This window comes from Octopus bimaculoides, chromosome 2 (assembly GCF_046866305.1).
Source record: "Octopus bimaculoides isolate indiv1 chromosome 2, ASM4686630v1, whole genome shotgun sequence".
Taxonomy (NCBI): domain Eukaryota; kingdom Metazoa; phylum Mollusca; class Cephalopoda; order Octopoda; family Octopodidae; genus Octopus; species Octopus bimaculoides.
Window position 1 is genome coordinate 177,384,636 of NC_142929.1, and position 15,057 is coordinate 177,399,692.

General features: G+C 33.0%; 1 protein-coding gene across 16 annotated transcripts in view; it reads right to left on the bottom strand.

Moving 5' to 3' along the window:
* Nucleotides 1-1,593: 1,593 nt before the first annotated feature.
* The window catches only part of LOC106882686 (vitamin D3 receptor), an 886,520-nt gene continuing 873,056 nt past the window's right edge, over nucleotides 1,594-15,057 (bottom strand). For all 16 annotated transcript variants that reach the window (XM_089348112.1, XM_089348109.1, XM_089348107.1 and 13 more), the window contains one exon: nucleotides 1,594-13,886. In XM_089348112.1, the coding sequence (XP_089204238.1) occupies nucleotides 13,377-13,886 (510 nt within the window). In that variant the 3' untranslated portion in view covers nucleotides 1,594-13,376. The remainder of the gene's footprint in view (nucleotides 13,887-15,057) is intronic.

The following is a 15,057-nucleotide window of genomic DNA, read 5'->3' on the forward strand; positions in this document are numbered from 1 at the left end:
TGTGAATGACCAGCTGCATGGTGACTAGAGGATAGAAATAATTCACTCACCATCATTAGCATGGAAGGGCTGTCAAGAATGTTTTGTGATCTAGAAGGGATGTTGATTTAAAGATTTTTCATGGATATTGCTTTGAGAAGAATAGCTCTCTATCAAGATGACTTCATCTAGACACACTACTTGTATAGTGTCATATATAGACTTCTGTGTGTATGTATATCAAATACTAACAAGAAGCCATAAACTAATAAATTGAGTAGCGCGTTTGGAAGTTTATCATGTTAAGTGCGTTAGTGATAAATCTCTCTCCTTCGTATGATGGCAGTGTAACACAGCTAATATTCCAAATAACTAAGTGAACTGAGATGTGTAAAATTAACAGTGTTTCTGTCTGTCTGTCTGTCTGTCTCTCTCTCTACACACACACACACATAAAGACAGAACAAAAGAAAAATCATTGAAAGAAGGTATGTATCCATAATCCATAAGTTAGCCAAACATTTAACCTTAGATGAAAAAAAGAAAAACAAGATCACAAAAATATAAAACAAAATATAAAAAACCCAGTATTTTATACATGCATGGAGCAAGGAGCTTCTTGTCAGTCAGGGTTTTACAGGATCAATGAAATATATATGCATGAATAAATGTAATTCAAAATAAACCAGTTGTTGAACTTAATTTTCTCATAAATCATTTCCATCCCTACATGGACAAGCTTTACAATTGAACTTAATTAACTGAAAGTATTGATAGGTAGTATTAATCTGTACATTAAAATGCTCCATGTACATGTAAAGTATGACTTTCATATTTTGCTTTATATAATTTCTGTCATGATAAGAGTATTATTTAAACAGAATGAAAAACACAACCTCATTTTTGTTTGCTAACATATGCAATGCTCAAGCATGCATGGTAAGCAACATGAAATAAATATGTATGCATCGTGCATATGTGTTCCTGCATGTAAAACATACTCAATGCTTATAAAGAGCTGAAAGCTCTTTATAGGTTTTATATCTGACTATATCTTACAATGTATCAGTGACCAAAGAGGACAAATGACTGCTCAAATCTATTTCTGAGAGGAAGGGTGGGTAAATAAGAAAGAAAAGAATATAGATGGCCACAGAGTACAATAAACCTTCAGGTGAACACATAATGTGTATTTGTTAGGGATGTTAGAGATGATTTGCTACATGACCATTAATGTTAGTGCAGTCATCTGAAACTATAGTTTAAGATCTAGAGTTGTTCAAATACCTGTTCTTATTTGGTGATATATAGAAACAAAAAGTGAATAAATAAATAAATAAATAAAATACTTCCCCAGTGGGAGCACCAATCATTCACCTTACCAATTAAGAAACATGATATTAGCATGTGATTCTCAAAAGAGATGAATTTGTTGGCCCCCAACTGAACTGAGAAAATCAACTCAAATGAAACTAAAATATTCCCAACTGATGTCTTTGAATTTGCTACACATGGCTCTAAGATAGCATATTAAGGGTTCCAAAATAACTGGACTATTTTCTTTACTAACTTTTCAAAGGTTTAAAAGTAAAACAAAAAAAAACTCAAAACAAATTAAAACCATTAATTTAATAAAAGAGGAACTTATCAAATCACAGAATGTTTATTAGTTCAGCAGACTTAAGTTTCTCTTTGTTTATATATATACATATATATATGTGTGTGTGTGTGTGTGTGTGTTTGTTTGTTTGTTTTAAGTGTGCTCTTTAGTGAGAGTGCTATTGACGTTGTTGTATAACCAATTGTTTGCTTATATATGTCAAAACAGTTCTGAGGAAGGGGGGAAAAAAATGTATATATAACAACAACAACAAAACAGAAAAAAAAGTACTCGAAACATTATTCCTTTAAAAGAGTGCACAAGCACATCTCCTGTATTAACTGAAAATGCACTAAAAAGGTGCAAATTGTTCCATGTAATGCAATTTCTATTGATGATATTAGGAAGAACAAGAGGATACCAGAAGCTGGCAAGCAAGCAAGCTGGCATTTAAAGTCTCTGAATCTCTGATTAAAAAGGTAATCGATTTCATTTTAATGCATGTATGTGCATGTAGTGAGTGAGTTTGTGTGTGTGTGTATATATATATATATATATATATATATATATATATATATATATATATATATAGACACACACACAGATACATGCTCACACACATAGACACAGAAATATATAGTCCTTGTAAATTTACGACTCAGTCATGCCAGCACTAAGAGCAGCATAAAGATCTGGTGTGTTGTTCACTCCTTGGGCAATATTTACTGGGTTGGAAGGAGCCTATGAATGAAGACAACAAAATCTTATTTCCACACAGGAAGAAAGCACAAAAAAAATAAACAAAACAAAAAAAAAACTCAACATAGTATCACCTCCACAAACACATATGAAATAAAAAAGTAAAAAAAAAAAAATTATCGGGGGAGGGTCTATGGCAGAATTTGGTATAACATATTCAAACAAATATGGACAAGACGAGAGCGGCTGTGGTGAAGGGAATTGTGATATGCTCACTTAATGGTAGAGTTGTTATTTTTATAACTATTATTAAATAAATTTTGATTTGAGGTTCATATTTATAAGAAGAAAAATAGTTTAATTACCCACTCTAGATTTGTTTTGTTTGTGAATCAAAAGGCCTATCATTGAAACCTAAACAGGAGTACAAAAACACAACCACTGCCACTATCATCATCACTGTTGTTATTGCATCAACACTGTCATCATCTTGTCACAACAATCATTGCCATTGTCACCAAAACCATCATCATCACCATCATTGCTTTGTACCAGTTAATGCTTAACCTTGTTTTTAATTCTGTAAAACCAGAACTCTTGGTCAGACATATTTAATTCATTCATCACTTCTTTAACCACAATCTATGAAGTTCCATATAATATTGGTTGCTACCACTAATCACATTATCCATTCCCATACCATTTTTTTTATTTGGTGCAAATGGATTCACTTAATTTCATCAGTTTGTTTCACATGTTCAAACACTTACATAATCTCATTTACTTCACATGATCAGTTTCCATAACAAATTTATATCTTGTACCACTTCCTTCAACTATCCATATATGTGTACCAGTACTTCTCATACCTAAGCCATGATTGAACATTATTACATAATACTTATTTGCTCAGTTGTCATCAAATAACTATCCCTATATCTTCACATCTGACTTCAACTTTTCATTATTATGTCCTTATTTTGTTCTGCCAGTAATTCTTGAAACCAACATGAATTTTCTGTGTAAATCACCTGGTTTGTTCAATGTACTATGTACAATACTCTCAATAAGTATTTGGATTATATGCTTTACAAGATAGCAGGGCCTTAAGCCTCTACTGAATGCTTTGTTCAATTAGCTAAGTATGGACCATAGATTTGATCAAGCAGACCTCAAGTGAGATTGAACAACAGCAGCATCCTACAATTCTAACATCAACTACCATATAATAAGCCTTATTAAATCCTAGTCCCACATTTCATTACAAATCCATTACTTGATGGATTTCTAACACCAGAACAGTTGTCAAAACAGTGAAGAACTTAATAAACTGTCATTTGATCTGTTCAATTTAGTAACCAAATTTCTTCTCACAAACTCTAGATTTTAAGGATATTATAGCATATAATTTAATAAGTTGGAGCTAGTATACTGATGATATACTGAAATTTGCCTCTGTTAATATGGTGATCTTACATCAATATAATAAGGATGTTTGACTTATGAGAGAGTTACTCCTACAGAAATGTTTTTGGCTAACTATTTTTGAAATATGTAGTAGTTTAACTTTGGTAGGGCTGATATCGACTGTAAAACAACAAGAACAAAACTAGTACCTAATATCCTACATATATTTTTCTCTTTTAACAAAAGAACAACTCACTGTTTTGGAACTGAATGGAAAACAAAAAAGACCTATCAAAAAGAAACAATAAAAATTGTAAGTTGAGAAAATAAGTAATGTTCAGAAAAATCAACCATATCTTTATTCATTTTCATCCACACTGTATTGATCAGTATGGTCTTTGATCATCTTAATGCACAATATTTGCTTTAGATTCTATTCTTTTTTTTATGTTTAAATTCTTTATGCTGAGTTTAGAACTAATGAATAAATCTTTATTGCATTTATCAGATTTGTGCTTTTCTTGGAAACAGAAAAGTAGGTGAAAATTTTCTTGTTTTAATTGTAGTCAAAACTAATGCATTGTAGAGACACAAACATTAAGGTTTATAGCAGAAGAAAGAAGAGATAGATTAGTTTAATTTTATGGGGTTGATGCCCTCCTTGAGATCAATAGCAAAATAAGTGAAATGAAACAACACTGGGATTGAAAACCAGATGACAGGTTCAGCTCAAGAGGAGATTACCCTCTAGTCTATTGAGTTAAATTATTAATCAATTGCTTGTTTCTTGCTATATAATATATGTGTGTGGATAAAGAAAAATATAGATGGATCTCTGTTGATTTTGATGATGAGTATTCCAGTTACTGAATCAAGTAAACTGCTTACTGATTAAATTATCATCTTATGACTGAGTATGAATTAACCTTGATGTAATTCTCAGGCAGAATCTGTGTGATAAATGTGCAGGACATGACAGGCCCTTTGAATTATAGATACAGTTCCTCTGACATGCTTCAACCATTTCCAAGCTCTCAATTTCAATAACAAGACTTGGGCCAACATGAAACTATCGTAAAGGATACTTGTATATAATGTAATCAGGGATGTCATAATTATGAAGAAAACTTCTAAATCATTTGCTCATAACTCTGTGTGTGTGTATGTATGTATGTATATATATATATATATAACCAACCACATCTAGGTTTACAAAGTAGAGAAAAAGACAATATGTATATTTTCTTTTTGATGCTGAAAACACTGCAGAAGTTAATCAGGAAATTTGAGGTTTGTATATAACAATTGTTAAACAAAAAGCTTAACAAGTGTTTTACATGAAACTAAAGGCTTCTGAGTAACTCAAACAACTATTTTCAGCTTTAGAAGTCATATGTATACACAACAACATAACCATCCAATCACTTAAAATTCTCATGGTGAATTATATTTATTTGCTACAGTTTCTTTTTACTACTAGTACCATGCATATGATTTTTTTTTCTGTGGTAAGTAGTTTAAAGAAGTTCCAAGCAAAGTGAAGGTTTCAGTCTCCAGCTGGAATGATTTCACTTCACATACATTGCTAATCCCTTGGGAAAAGTACGAACATCACAATAGTTCATTTTCTTTCCTATAAACAATAAAGTTTTGTGTCTAGTCAACAAATACCATAATAATTCTTCCACAAACTGTGCTTTATCCTTTCTAAACTGTACTAGCAAAATGTGAGTTAGTGGGTTATGTACTACTATGATTTTCGTTACTCTCATACATTTTATAGTAAGCCTTGTTGAGCTATCAGAATCTTTAGTGTTGAACAAAATGCTTAGTGACATTTTTTTTCTGGCTCTTTATGTTCTAAGTTCAAATCCTACCAAGGATTTGCCTTTTATCCCTTAGGGGTTGGTAAACTAAAGTACTAGTCAATCACTGGGATTAATATAATTAATTAACCCATTCTCCTAAAAAAAAAACAAAAAAAAAAACTGATGGTCTTGTGGCTAAATTAGAAACAATTATTATTTTTTATGATGTATTAACTTCAAAAATGCAACCATTTTACTATGAAGAGAAACATGAGATTCAGAGTTCTTACTGAGCCAGATTCACCAGCAGTGCAATGTGCAATGCTAGCGGACAAGTCACTCAACTCTTCTAGAAATGGATTAGAGCACTAAAATTTAAATAGGTGCTATGAGGAAGTACAACTCACAATAGCACATTATGTAAATGTCTGTTGATGTTGCTAACTAGCAGAGCTGAGTTCAAATCCTTTCACAGGATTAACTTCTGGATAGATTTATTCTGCTAGGCTGACTTACCCTTAGATGCACTCTGTACATGAAGATGAATACGAAGTTAAGATAGTAGTCCTTAAATGAGATATGAATACTCCAGCCTCCCAAACATCTAGTTTACTCTACGGCTTACTCACAATAACAATGAAAATAATTTTCCATGCTAGCATGGACTGGACGGGTTTTGTTATACATCATTAATTTAATGTGACTAAACTTTGTATAATATCTCTGATAATAATAATTGTTTCAAACATAAGCATAAAGCCTGAAAATTGTGCGAAGGTGAACAGTTACTAATATTGATCTCGGTTCTTGATGGGTACTTTTATTATACTGACCCCTAAAAAAGATGAAAGGTAAAGTTGATCTGGGTGGGATTTCAACTCAGAATGTAAAGAGCCTAGAACAATTACAGCAAGACATATTTTCCAATGATTTTCTTATTAATTATTATAACTCTGAAGACAGTTTGCAATCTAGCAACCAAGGTAACAATGCTTCTATATTACCAATTAGAAGATATAAGTGCTGCAAAATGTTAGATTCTCTTACTTCTAGATAAACTTCAACATTTACTGGCATATCAAGAATGCCCTGTCTGTCATTAATGACTGGACTGCAAAGCAGTAAATAGTTTCTTATTAGCCAATTAAATTGAACTGTGGAAAGTAATTTGGTCCTTATCTTAGCATCAAAACATAATAGACAATATGTGTGAGTGTATGTGTATAATCAAGATTTCAACATGTAACATGGCAGACAAGGCATAAAGTTAGATGTAAATGTCTTAACTTGTTAAAGTATATATTTGATAAACTCTGGCAAGATTGTAGAGGACTAGTGCTTAATTTTATAGTGTAAAGTTGGTGAGAAATAAATCTCTTTTACTAGATAGAAAGCCACCCTAATTTCTCACAGTTAGATGAACTAATGGATGTATAATAAAATCTTCAGCCCTAGAAACACAACAAAATGCCTTCAGTAGATTTGATCTCACAAAGTAAGAGATGGGTAGTCCTATACACCAGCTAACTTTACATCTCTTATTTTATCGTTTAGTATTCACCATGATTAAAAGATAATCATACTTTAAAATAACCTTCTTAAAAGAAAGAGAATATGCTTCAATAAATGAATCAGCACACACTCAGAAGTAATATTTAGTAACCGACCAATTATTTCATAAGGATACTCCACAGGACAGCTACCAGTTCAAGTTAAAATAAAAAGCACACCAACTAAAAATCAGAAACAAAACTGCCCTAAAAAATTATAACTTAATCCTATACAGCTTCTAAAAGAGGACATGCAAACAACACAACAATAGATATTCCTAAACTAACCACACCTCCCAACTTATTAGGAATTGAACCTAAAATAGCATAAGCAAACAAAAAATATCACTCAGGCTTAATATGAATAGAAGTAACTAAGGGATTCGCAGGAATTAAATTGATGAGATATAAATCTCTTTTACTAGATAGAAGACCACCCTAATTTCTGAGAGTTAGATGAACTAATGGATGTATAATGTTGTGAGTTCAAAGCCTATAAAGACTTAACTGTATCATTATAATGTCATCATCATCACCATCGTTTAACGTCCGCTTTCCATGCTAGCATGGGTTGGATGATTTGATTGAGGACTGGTGAACCAGATGGCTACACCAAGCTCCAATCTGATTTGGCAGAGTTTCTACAGCTGGATGCCCTTTCTAACGCCAACCACTCCGAGAGTGTAGTGGGTGCTTTTACGTTCCGATAAAATAGGCATCAAGTACTGACGTTAATTTTGGTCAACTTTGTTGTATTGAACATTCAGTAGTTCCAGGGTAACAAATCAATATATTAGGAGTCTAAGGTGGTGAGCTGGCAGAATTCTTAGCACGCTGGACAAAATACTTAGTGGTATTTCATCCATCCTTACATTTTGAGTTCAAATTCCACCATGGTCAACTTTGCTTTTCATCCTTTCGGGATAAATAAAATGAGTACCAGTTGAGGACTGGGGTTGATGTAATCAACTTTCTCCCTTGCCTGAACTTGCTGGCCTTGTGCCAAAATTTGAAACCGATATATTAGAAGTCTGAAAAACGTTCATAATCTACTGCTATCTCGCTGATGTTAATAATATATGTCTTCTTAATATGAAACAAATTGTTACAATTCAATTATTTTGTTAATTACATTTTCCTTAGTTTGTTCTCTTTTATTTTTTCTGAAATTATCATCAACAATATTATTGTATGCTATAATACTAAGCATAGCAGCTCCTCATGCACACTTCCATGATCATTAGATGCTGCTGCTGCACTTAAGAAGATAATGTTATAATATTGTCTGTTATTGATGATGCAGTTTAATTGTTAACATAGAGAGGTTGTTGTTATCACAACTATTGCTTCCGTTATTGGGAAAAATTCTCAAACTGATTCTAGTATATATGACTAGTGCATATTTTCTCAACATATGATAGGAAGAAAGCAAAATTGTCCAGGCAAGATTTAAAATCACAACATAGATGAATGCATCTAAATAGTGAAAGACTATCTAGTCCAGGTCTTTATTATTTATGCCAACCCAGAAAATTAATATTAACTAGGATTTCTTTTTAAAATTGAGCTATACAGAGTGGTTGAAGAAACTAAGTGCTGAGATGTGAGGTTTGATTCTTTCTAAAATGCCATAATGAAGGTAAAGGAAAGCTGAGTTCTTTCACTCCTTAATAATGATAAAGGGCATCTGATTTGGGAATAAGGCCAGCAATTTTGTCAGGGTGGGGAGTAGTCATTACCATTACCCCCAGTACTTGACAGGTACTTTGTTATTGATCCCTTCCTTTCTCAAAGATTGCCTCAGTGGGATATGAAATCAGAACATAAAAAACAGAATATCATAATAATGATAATAATAACAATAACATAATGTAAAAGAAAATGAACTAGATACAGTTCTTAAAATTGAAGGTTTTCATGTTAGGAAGGTTCATGCTTTTGTCAAGAACCATTAGAGATGTAAATTAAGCAATTATGACTGGAAATGAAAAAAAAAAAAAAATCTGTGGCCCTATCATGCAGTACCTTCCACAACATACAACACAATCTTCTCTACAAACCATCTAAGTTCTTATTACAATAGTCCCTTGATTTGCTCAATTGTAGCTATGTATGTGAATCTCTCTTAAGATCCTGATTTGAAGGAAAAGTAAAACTATGTTTTAAATCATGAATTTTAGGACAAGGTTCCTCTGTGACAAAGATGGAGATTGCACATACTGAATGTGAAATAGACATTTTATGCCTGCATATCTAAAATGCAATGCCTATCAGCTACATTACAGGCAAAACTGTCAAACACAAATCTGATAGTTGACACATAATGAGGATTATTTGGTATTAGATAAATGTTAGGTTTTACATTGGTGATTGAATCAATTCCACTGTCTATAAGTATTTACTTTTACTAACTCCCTCAGTACAAGAAGTGTGAGAAGCAATGTTGTCCTTGACAGGGTTTGAACTCAGAACATTGACGAATAAACCTAAACACTGAAAAATCAGAAGTTCTACTAGTGGACCACATTAAAAATAAAATCATAATATTGATTTTTGAGATTTTGAAGAAAGTTATATTTAAAGAAGTACACAAGGTAGATGGCTATATATAACAAGGAGGTAGGTAAAAATTAAAAAAACTTCATGATATGGACCAAAAGAAGTTGGATAATCCCCAGGTAGCATCATTGCTGCTTGGCACCACTGGAGGGAGCAATATGATAAGTAAAGGTGAAGATTGTTGACAGCTGATGAAAGGAATATCTTGCAGTGTAAGATGTATGTAAAATGAAATATGTTTATGGCTTCTTCTTATGGTCATCAGTAATAAATGAAATGAGGTGGTTCTAAATTATGAACAGACTGTTTTGTAGACTTACCACTATGTAATGTGTCAATATCAAAAGTAGTAATAATCTCTGACAAGAATAAATATGATTCTTCACAGTGACACAGTCACAGAATTCTAAGAAACACAATATAGCCAACTGAATCAACTTCAGCAAATGATTAGCATTACTTAGTCCAGAATTCTACTGTTTCTGTAATAATAATAACAACAATTTCTGACATTGGTACAAACCCACAGATTTGTAGAAAGATAAGTTGATTGATTTGACTTGAGTACATATCTGGTACCTTTTTTTTTATATTCACTCTAGAGAAGAGAAGGACAATGGTGATTTCAGTAGGGGTCAAACTCAGTCTATAGTATTACTAAAAACTTAATACTTTTAAGCATTTATTCTACAATGCCATTTTTACCACTCCAGTTCCCAGTTAAAAACAGAAAAATAATATAAGAATAACAATAATGATTATGATGATGATGATGATTATATGTGATAACACTAAATTATTTGTCCATACTGTGAAATAAGACCATAGCAAACATTCATTGATCACACTGTTGTACACATTCTCTGACTTGATATATATAAAATCATATATCATGAAGTATTCGAGTTGTCGTTGTGTGTATATAAAATGTGAATGTGTGTGTATGTATATATATATATATATATATATACAAATACAAGGAGAGAGAGAGATTCCTACATTGCTATTGTTCCTAATACTGTGTAGTGCTTCTCTTAATATATGTACACATGCACACACACACATATATATATCTCACAAAAACATAGATGTAACCAGTCAACCTCAATAGCTCCTATACTTCATCCCACCTTGAAACAGCACTCTCCCCAAAACTTCTGGGTTTCCCTCACAGCCCAATTGTCATTTCTCACACAACACCTTTCCCCTGTTATACACTGTAATTCTTAACCCTACACAGTCACTCAGAGAAGTCTATCTGATTATGACCCCACACCATTACTGACCACTCTAGCCACACTTCTTGCACATGGGCTCTGTTCAGAAGCAACCTATACCTGTCTGTCAGCAGACTTCTGTGAACAAAGAATATTTGAAACATTTCTACAAAACAATAAGACTTGCCAACTTGTAGTTTTCCCCTCAAATAACACCCCAAAAAAGTTGCATAAATATCTTCTAATTTTCACTCTTTCATGAGCCAGTTAACACTAATGTTGCACAAAATTTTAGGATTCAGTACTTGGAGGCCCCTGTATGTTCATTGGTAATTTCTACCTACTCATTAATGAACAGCTGGCCAAATCCTCATGTACAGGTGAAATCATCAGATCACAGTCAATCATACTGAATCTAAGTACTTCAGTGAAGGATGAAAGGCAAAAGTTGATTGTGATAGAATCTGAATGTAAAATTCCATAACTAAATGCTTCATTACATGCTAATGATTCTGTCAGTCTATTGCCTTCTGTAAACATTGCACATCAAGTAAACAAACCAATAACATTTCAGGGGAAGAACACTACATTCAGCTCAAACTGCTGTACTACTTATAAATACTAGGCCAAATGATCTCCGATAACCTCTCGTGCTGCTCATGCTCAACCCAACACACATTCTTCACAATTCCAAAGCTATGCTTCACACAAAGTAAAGACTTTCCTTTTCAGATGTACAAAAATACTTCAGGCTCTAAATAGCTGCTGTTATTGCATTTCCCTGTTTCTGGTGTTGCTATTATGATGATAAGTCTATGGGCTGCTGCTGGTGTAGTGAGGAAGCTGTTATGTAATGAAAGTGTAGTAGTACAGCTTAGATTAGTTCTGATATATCAATGCTTCTAATGAATATTAACTTATGTCACAAGGGCTCAACTTATTCCGAATATGTTCAACCCTTTGTTTTTAGAACTTCTAGTGTGGTGGATCATGGAGGAAGAAACATTGACAGGTTGTTTAGCTCCATGTCAGTCCTAGTTCAGAAGAGCCATGATCAAATGTATTTTAGATGGGACTATCCTGCCTTGCTTATCGATGTAGTATACCAAGGATTATATTATCCTCTGCGTTTATACTTTTATAAAGACAGCAATGAGTATTTTAGTAGAAGTCTGACTGCAGTTTCTAGCAAGTTGAGCAAACATGTGAAAGGTCTCAAGCTGCTATATTGTGCATTGTTCTTGTTGCTTCTATGTTCTACTTTATTGTCTTCCATTACTCATGCATTGATAGTGTGTTGTTGAAATTTTGTTATACAAAATAGTATGTTGATGTTCCTGTTGCTGTCATGGTGGTGTTGTTGTTGTATTGTGCTGTTGTTGCTTATGTGTTGCTCATTTTGTTTGTTGATATCATCATGAGGTTACATGTTGTTTTTATCACATGATATCCTTGTTGATGTTGAGAATAAATGGGCTGATATCTTTGTTATCATGTTGTGTGTCGTTGTGGTGGGATTGCTTTGTACTCATGTTGGTTGCCTGTTGTGTGGCTGCTATTGTGATGCTGATTTGTGGCTACAATTGTGTACATAGGTTTGTGAAAGTACATACTCATGTGTTATGTGTGTGTGTGTATGTTATTTTTTTTCTATTTCCATTATGTTTAATCATGTATGAGTAGTGCTGAGTCATTTCCTCTAATTGCAACACAAGCAACAACACCAATAAAATAGTTACAACAATTATCAATAGCAAATGGTCACAGTCATTGAACAATGTTATGTAGTAATGACAAACAGCTGCACAATACCTGAACCAACATGTTAGAAGCCTCTAGAAACACTGGATGGAGTTTGTGGCTATCAAATATGAATGATTTGTAGGTACCTAAGCATGTGTGAGTAATGGTAAAAGTCTACCTGCCTCTCTCTCTCATCCTGTCTTCACTTATTACTTCATTCACTCACCATCATATTTTCTTTTCAAATCACGGTTTTGCCCAATTACTTTTATCAATTCCTCCTCCTTGAACCCAAACTTCCTCTTCTCTCTCTCCCCTGCTTTTAATTTCTTAAACTTTGCCCATAATATGCACACAAAGTATAGTGGTGGTGGTGGTGGTGGTGGTGGTGATAGAGGAAAGTGTTATGGAGGGAATTCCTCTCTCTTTCACTGGAAGAAAAATAGAATGGTAACAAAAAGTGTGTGTGTGTGTGTATATATATATATATATATATATACACACACACACACACACATATTACAAAATGCATCAATAATAATGATATTTGTTATTTTTTCTGTTTTCTTTTTGTTTCATTTCTTTTTTTCTTTTCATATCTTTTGTCATGTTGCTGTTGTTTTTGTTCATATCTGGAGGGGAGGGGGACAAGGGGAGAAAAATGAAAACAACAAACACAAACAGTATTGGCTCTTTGCTAAGGGTCATTCATTCGCTTTCGCTACTAGTTGGTGTTACTGTTGTTGCTGTTCTTGTTTGTTTTTTTTTCTTTTTATTTTTCAATAATTTTTGTTGCAATGGTTACTGAAAACTCTCAAGGCGAGTTTCCAATTTTGTCCACCATTAGTTTGAGGTCAAGTACTTCTGCAGTTAAAGGATCAATGCCTTGTAGCAGAAAGTTTTGGGTTGCTTCATTACAGATTTCACCGATTTCTCGTACGTCCATCAGTTTGACGAGAACCCGTGGGAAAAGTACTTTGCCGATTTCATCGTTATATTTACAATCAATGTATGTTTTGAGCCAGGATGTGTATTTTTCCTGAGCAGCTACTACGACCTCACTACTCAATAAACTTGACTTGTCCTGGTCAAAGAACTCAATAAGGAGTAAGAGAATCATGATAACTTTGTCGTCGTTTGTGGCGATTTTGAAGCTGCGAATGAACTGTGCAAGCTTTGAGTACAAACAATCACCAAGTGTTGCCTTTAAGATATTTGTGTCCAGGTAACTCTTGTCTCCATTGCAGTCTTTGAATACCCACATGTTTTCAATATATGAATATGCCATTGATGCTCGGATTAAAGATACTTCACGGATGCTGCCCTGCAAAAAAAAAAGATAAAAATAAAAAATGAGATTTTAAAAAATAGCTTGTCACATGAAATAGAAATTTCAATCAAATATTGTATTTTGGAAGAATCCTTTTTCCTAATAACCATTGGCTAATGCCATTATTATTAACATTGCTGTATTGTTGAAAAATGTGTCTTACAATTAGTTGCATCACAAATGCCTTTTAGGACATTCAAATGCTGATTTTCAAGAATTTATATAATTTACTACTCTATGACAACTCAGACCAAAAGAATTTATTTTCCCTGAACTTTGATTAACAACTCTATTCTTTTAGTGCATCATATATTTATAGGTCTGTCTTCTTCAGTGTAGAAATATAGGTACTATCTATCTCTGAATAGTTAACAGGAGTTACATTTTCAGGGAAAAATGGCAGCATGGCACAATGGAAACAGAATTTTTGCTCTTAGCTTGCATCAGAGAACAATGGAAATATAAGTTGAGAGGTGTCAACTGTCACAACCTAACACAGAAGGCCCTACATAGTTACTTGATATGTGGGAAATAGCAGCCAAATTCTGTTAAATCATATATGGTTTTAAGAAAAGACATACGCATTGGATCACATAGTTTTACAGATAAAAAGAGAAAAACAGGATGGTCATAGCTAATCAGAACTAATGTTGAGTTAGACAATAATAACAAACATATTTATTCTCAATTATTCAATACAAACAAATTATTAGTAAATATAACTTTACCAAGATACAACAATATTTGTTGCATTTTCAAATATCACAATTCACACTATATCAGATCTAAATGCCAGAATTATCTTATCTAATGAAAGCAAGAATTTGCATAATTTTATTCTTGGACTCCACCCTCAGCCTTCTACAAACTACAGGCTAGTTTAAAAAAACTGAATATAATAGATTCTTATGTGTTTAAATTTCATTCTTGCATTGGTTGCATAACATGTACAACTGTACACAAGCATAATGTAGAAGATAGAATATGAAAATGTAATGAGAATTGATGAAATCTGTTGAGTAGCAAAAAGAGAAGAGGTATTTCAGTTGTAATCATCACATCTTTTATTCAGCCATGACAAACAATGAACCAACCAGAGTGACCCACAAAAGAGGATAAAGAAAAACTTAACGTATGAACATCTTGAAAAACTGTCAGAAGCAAA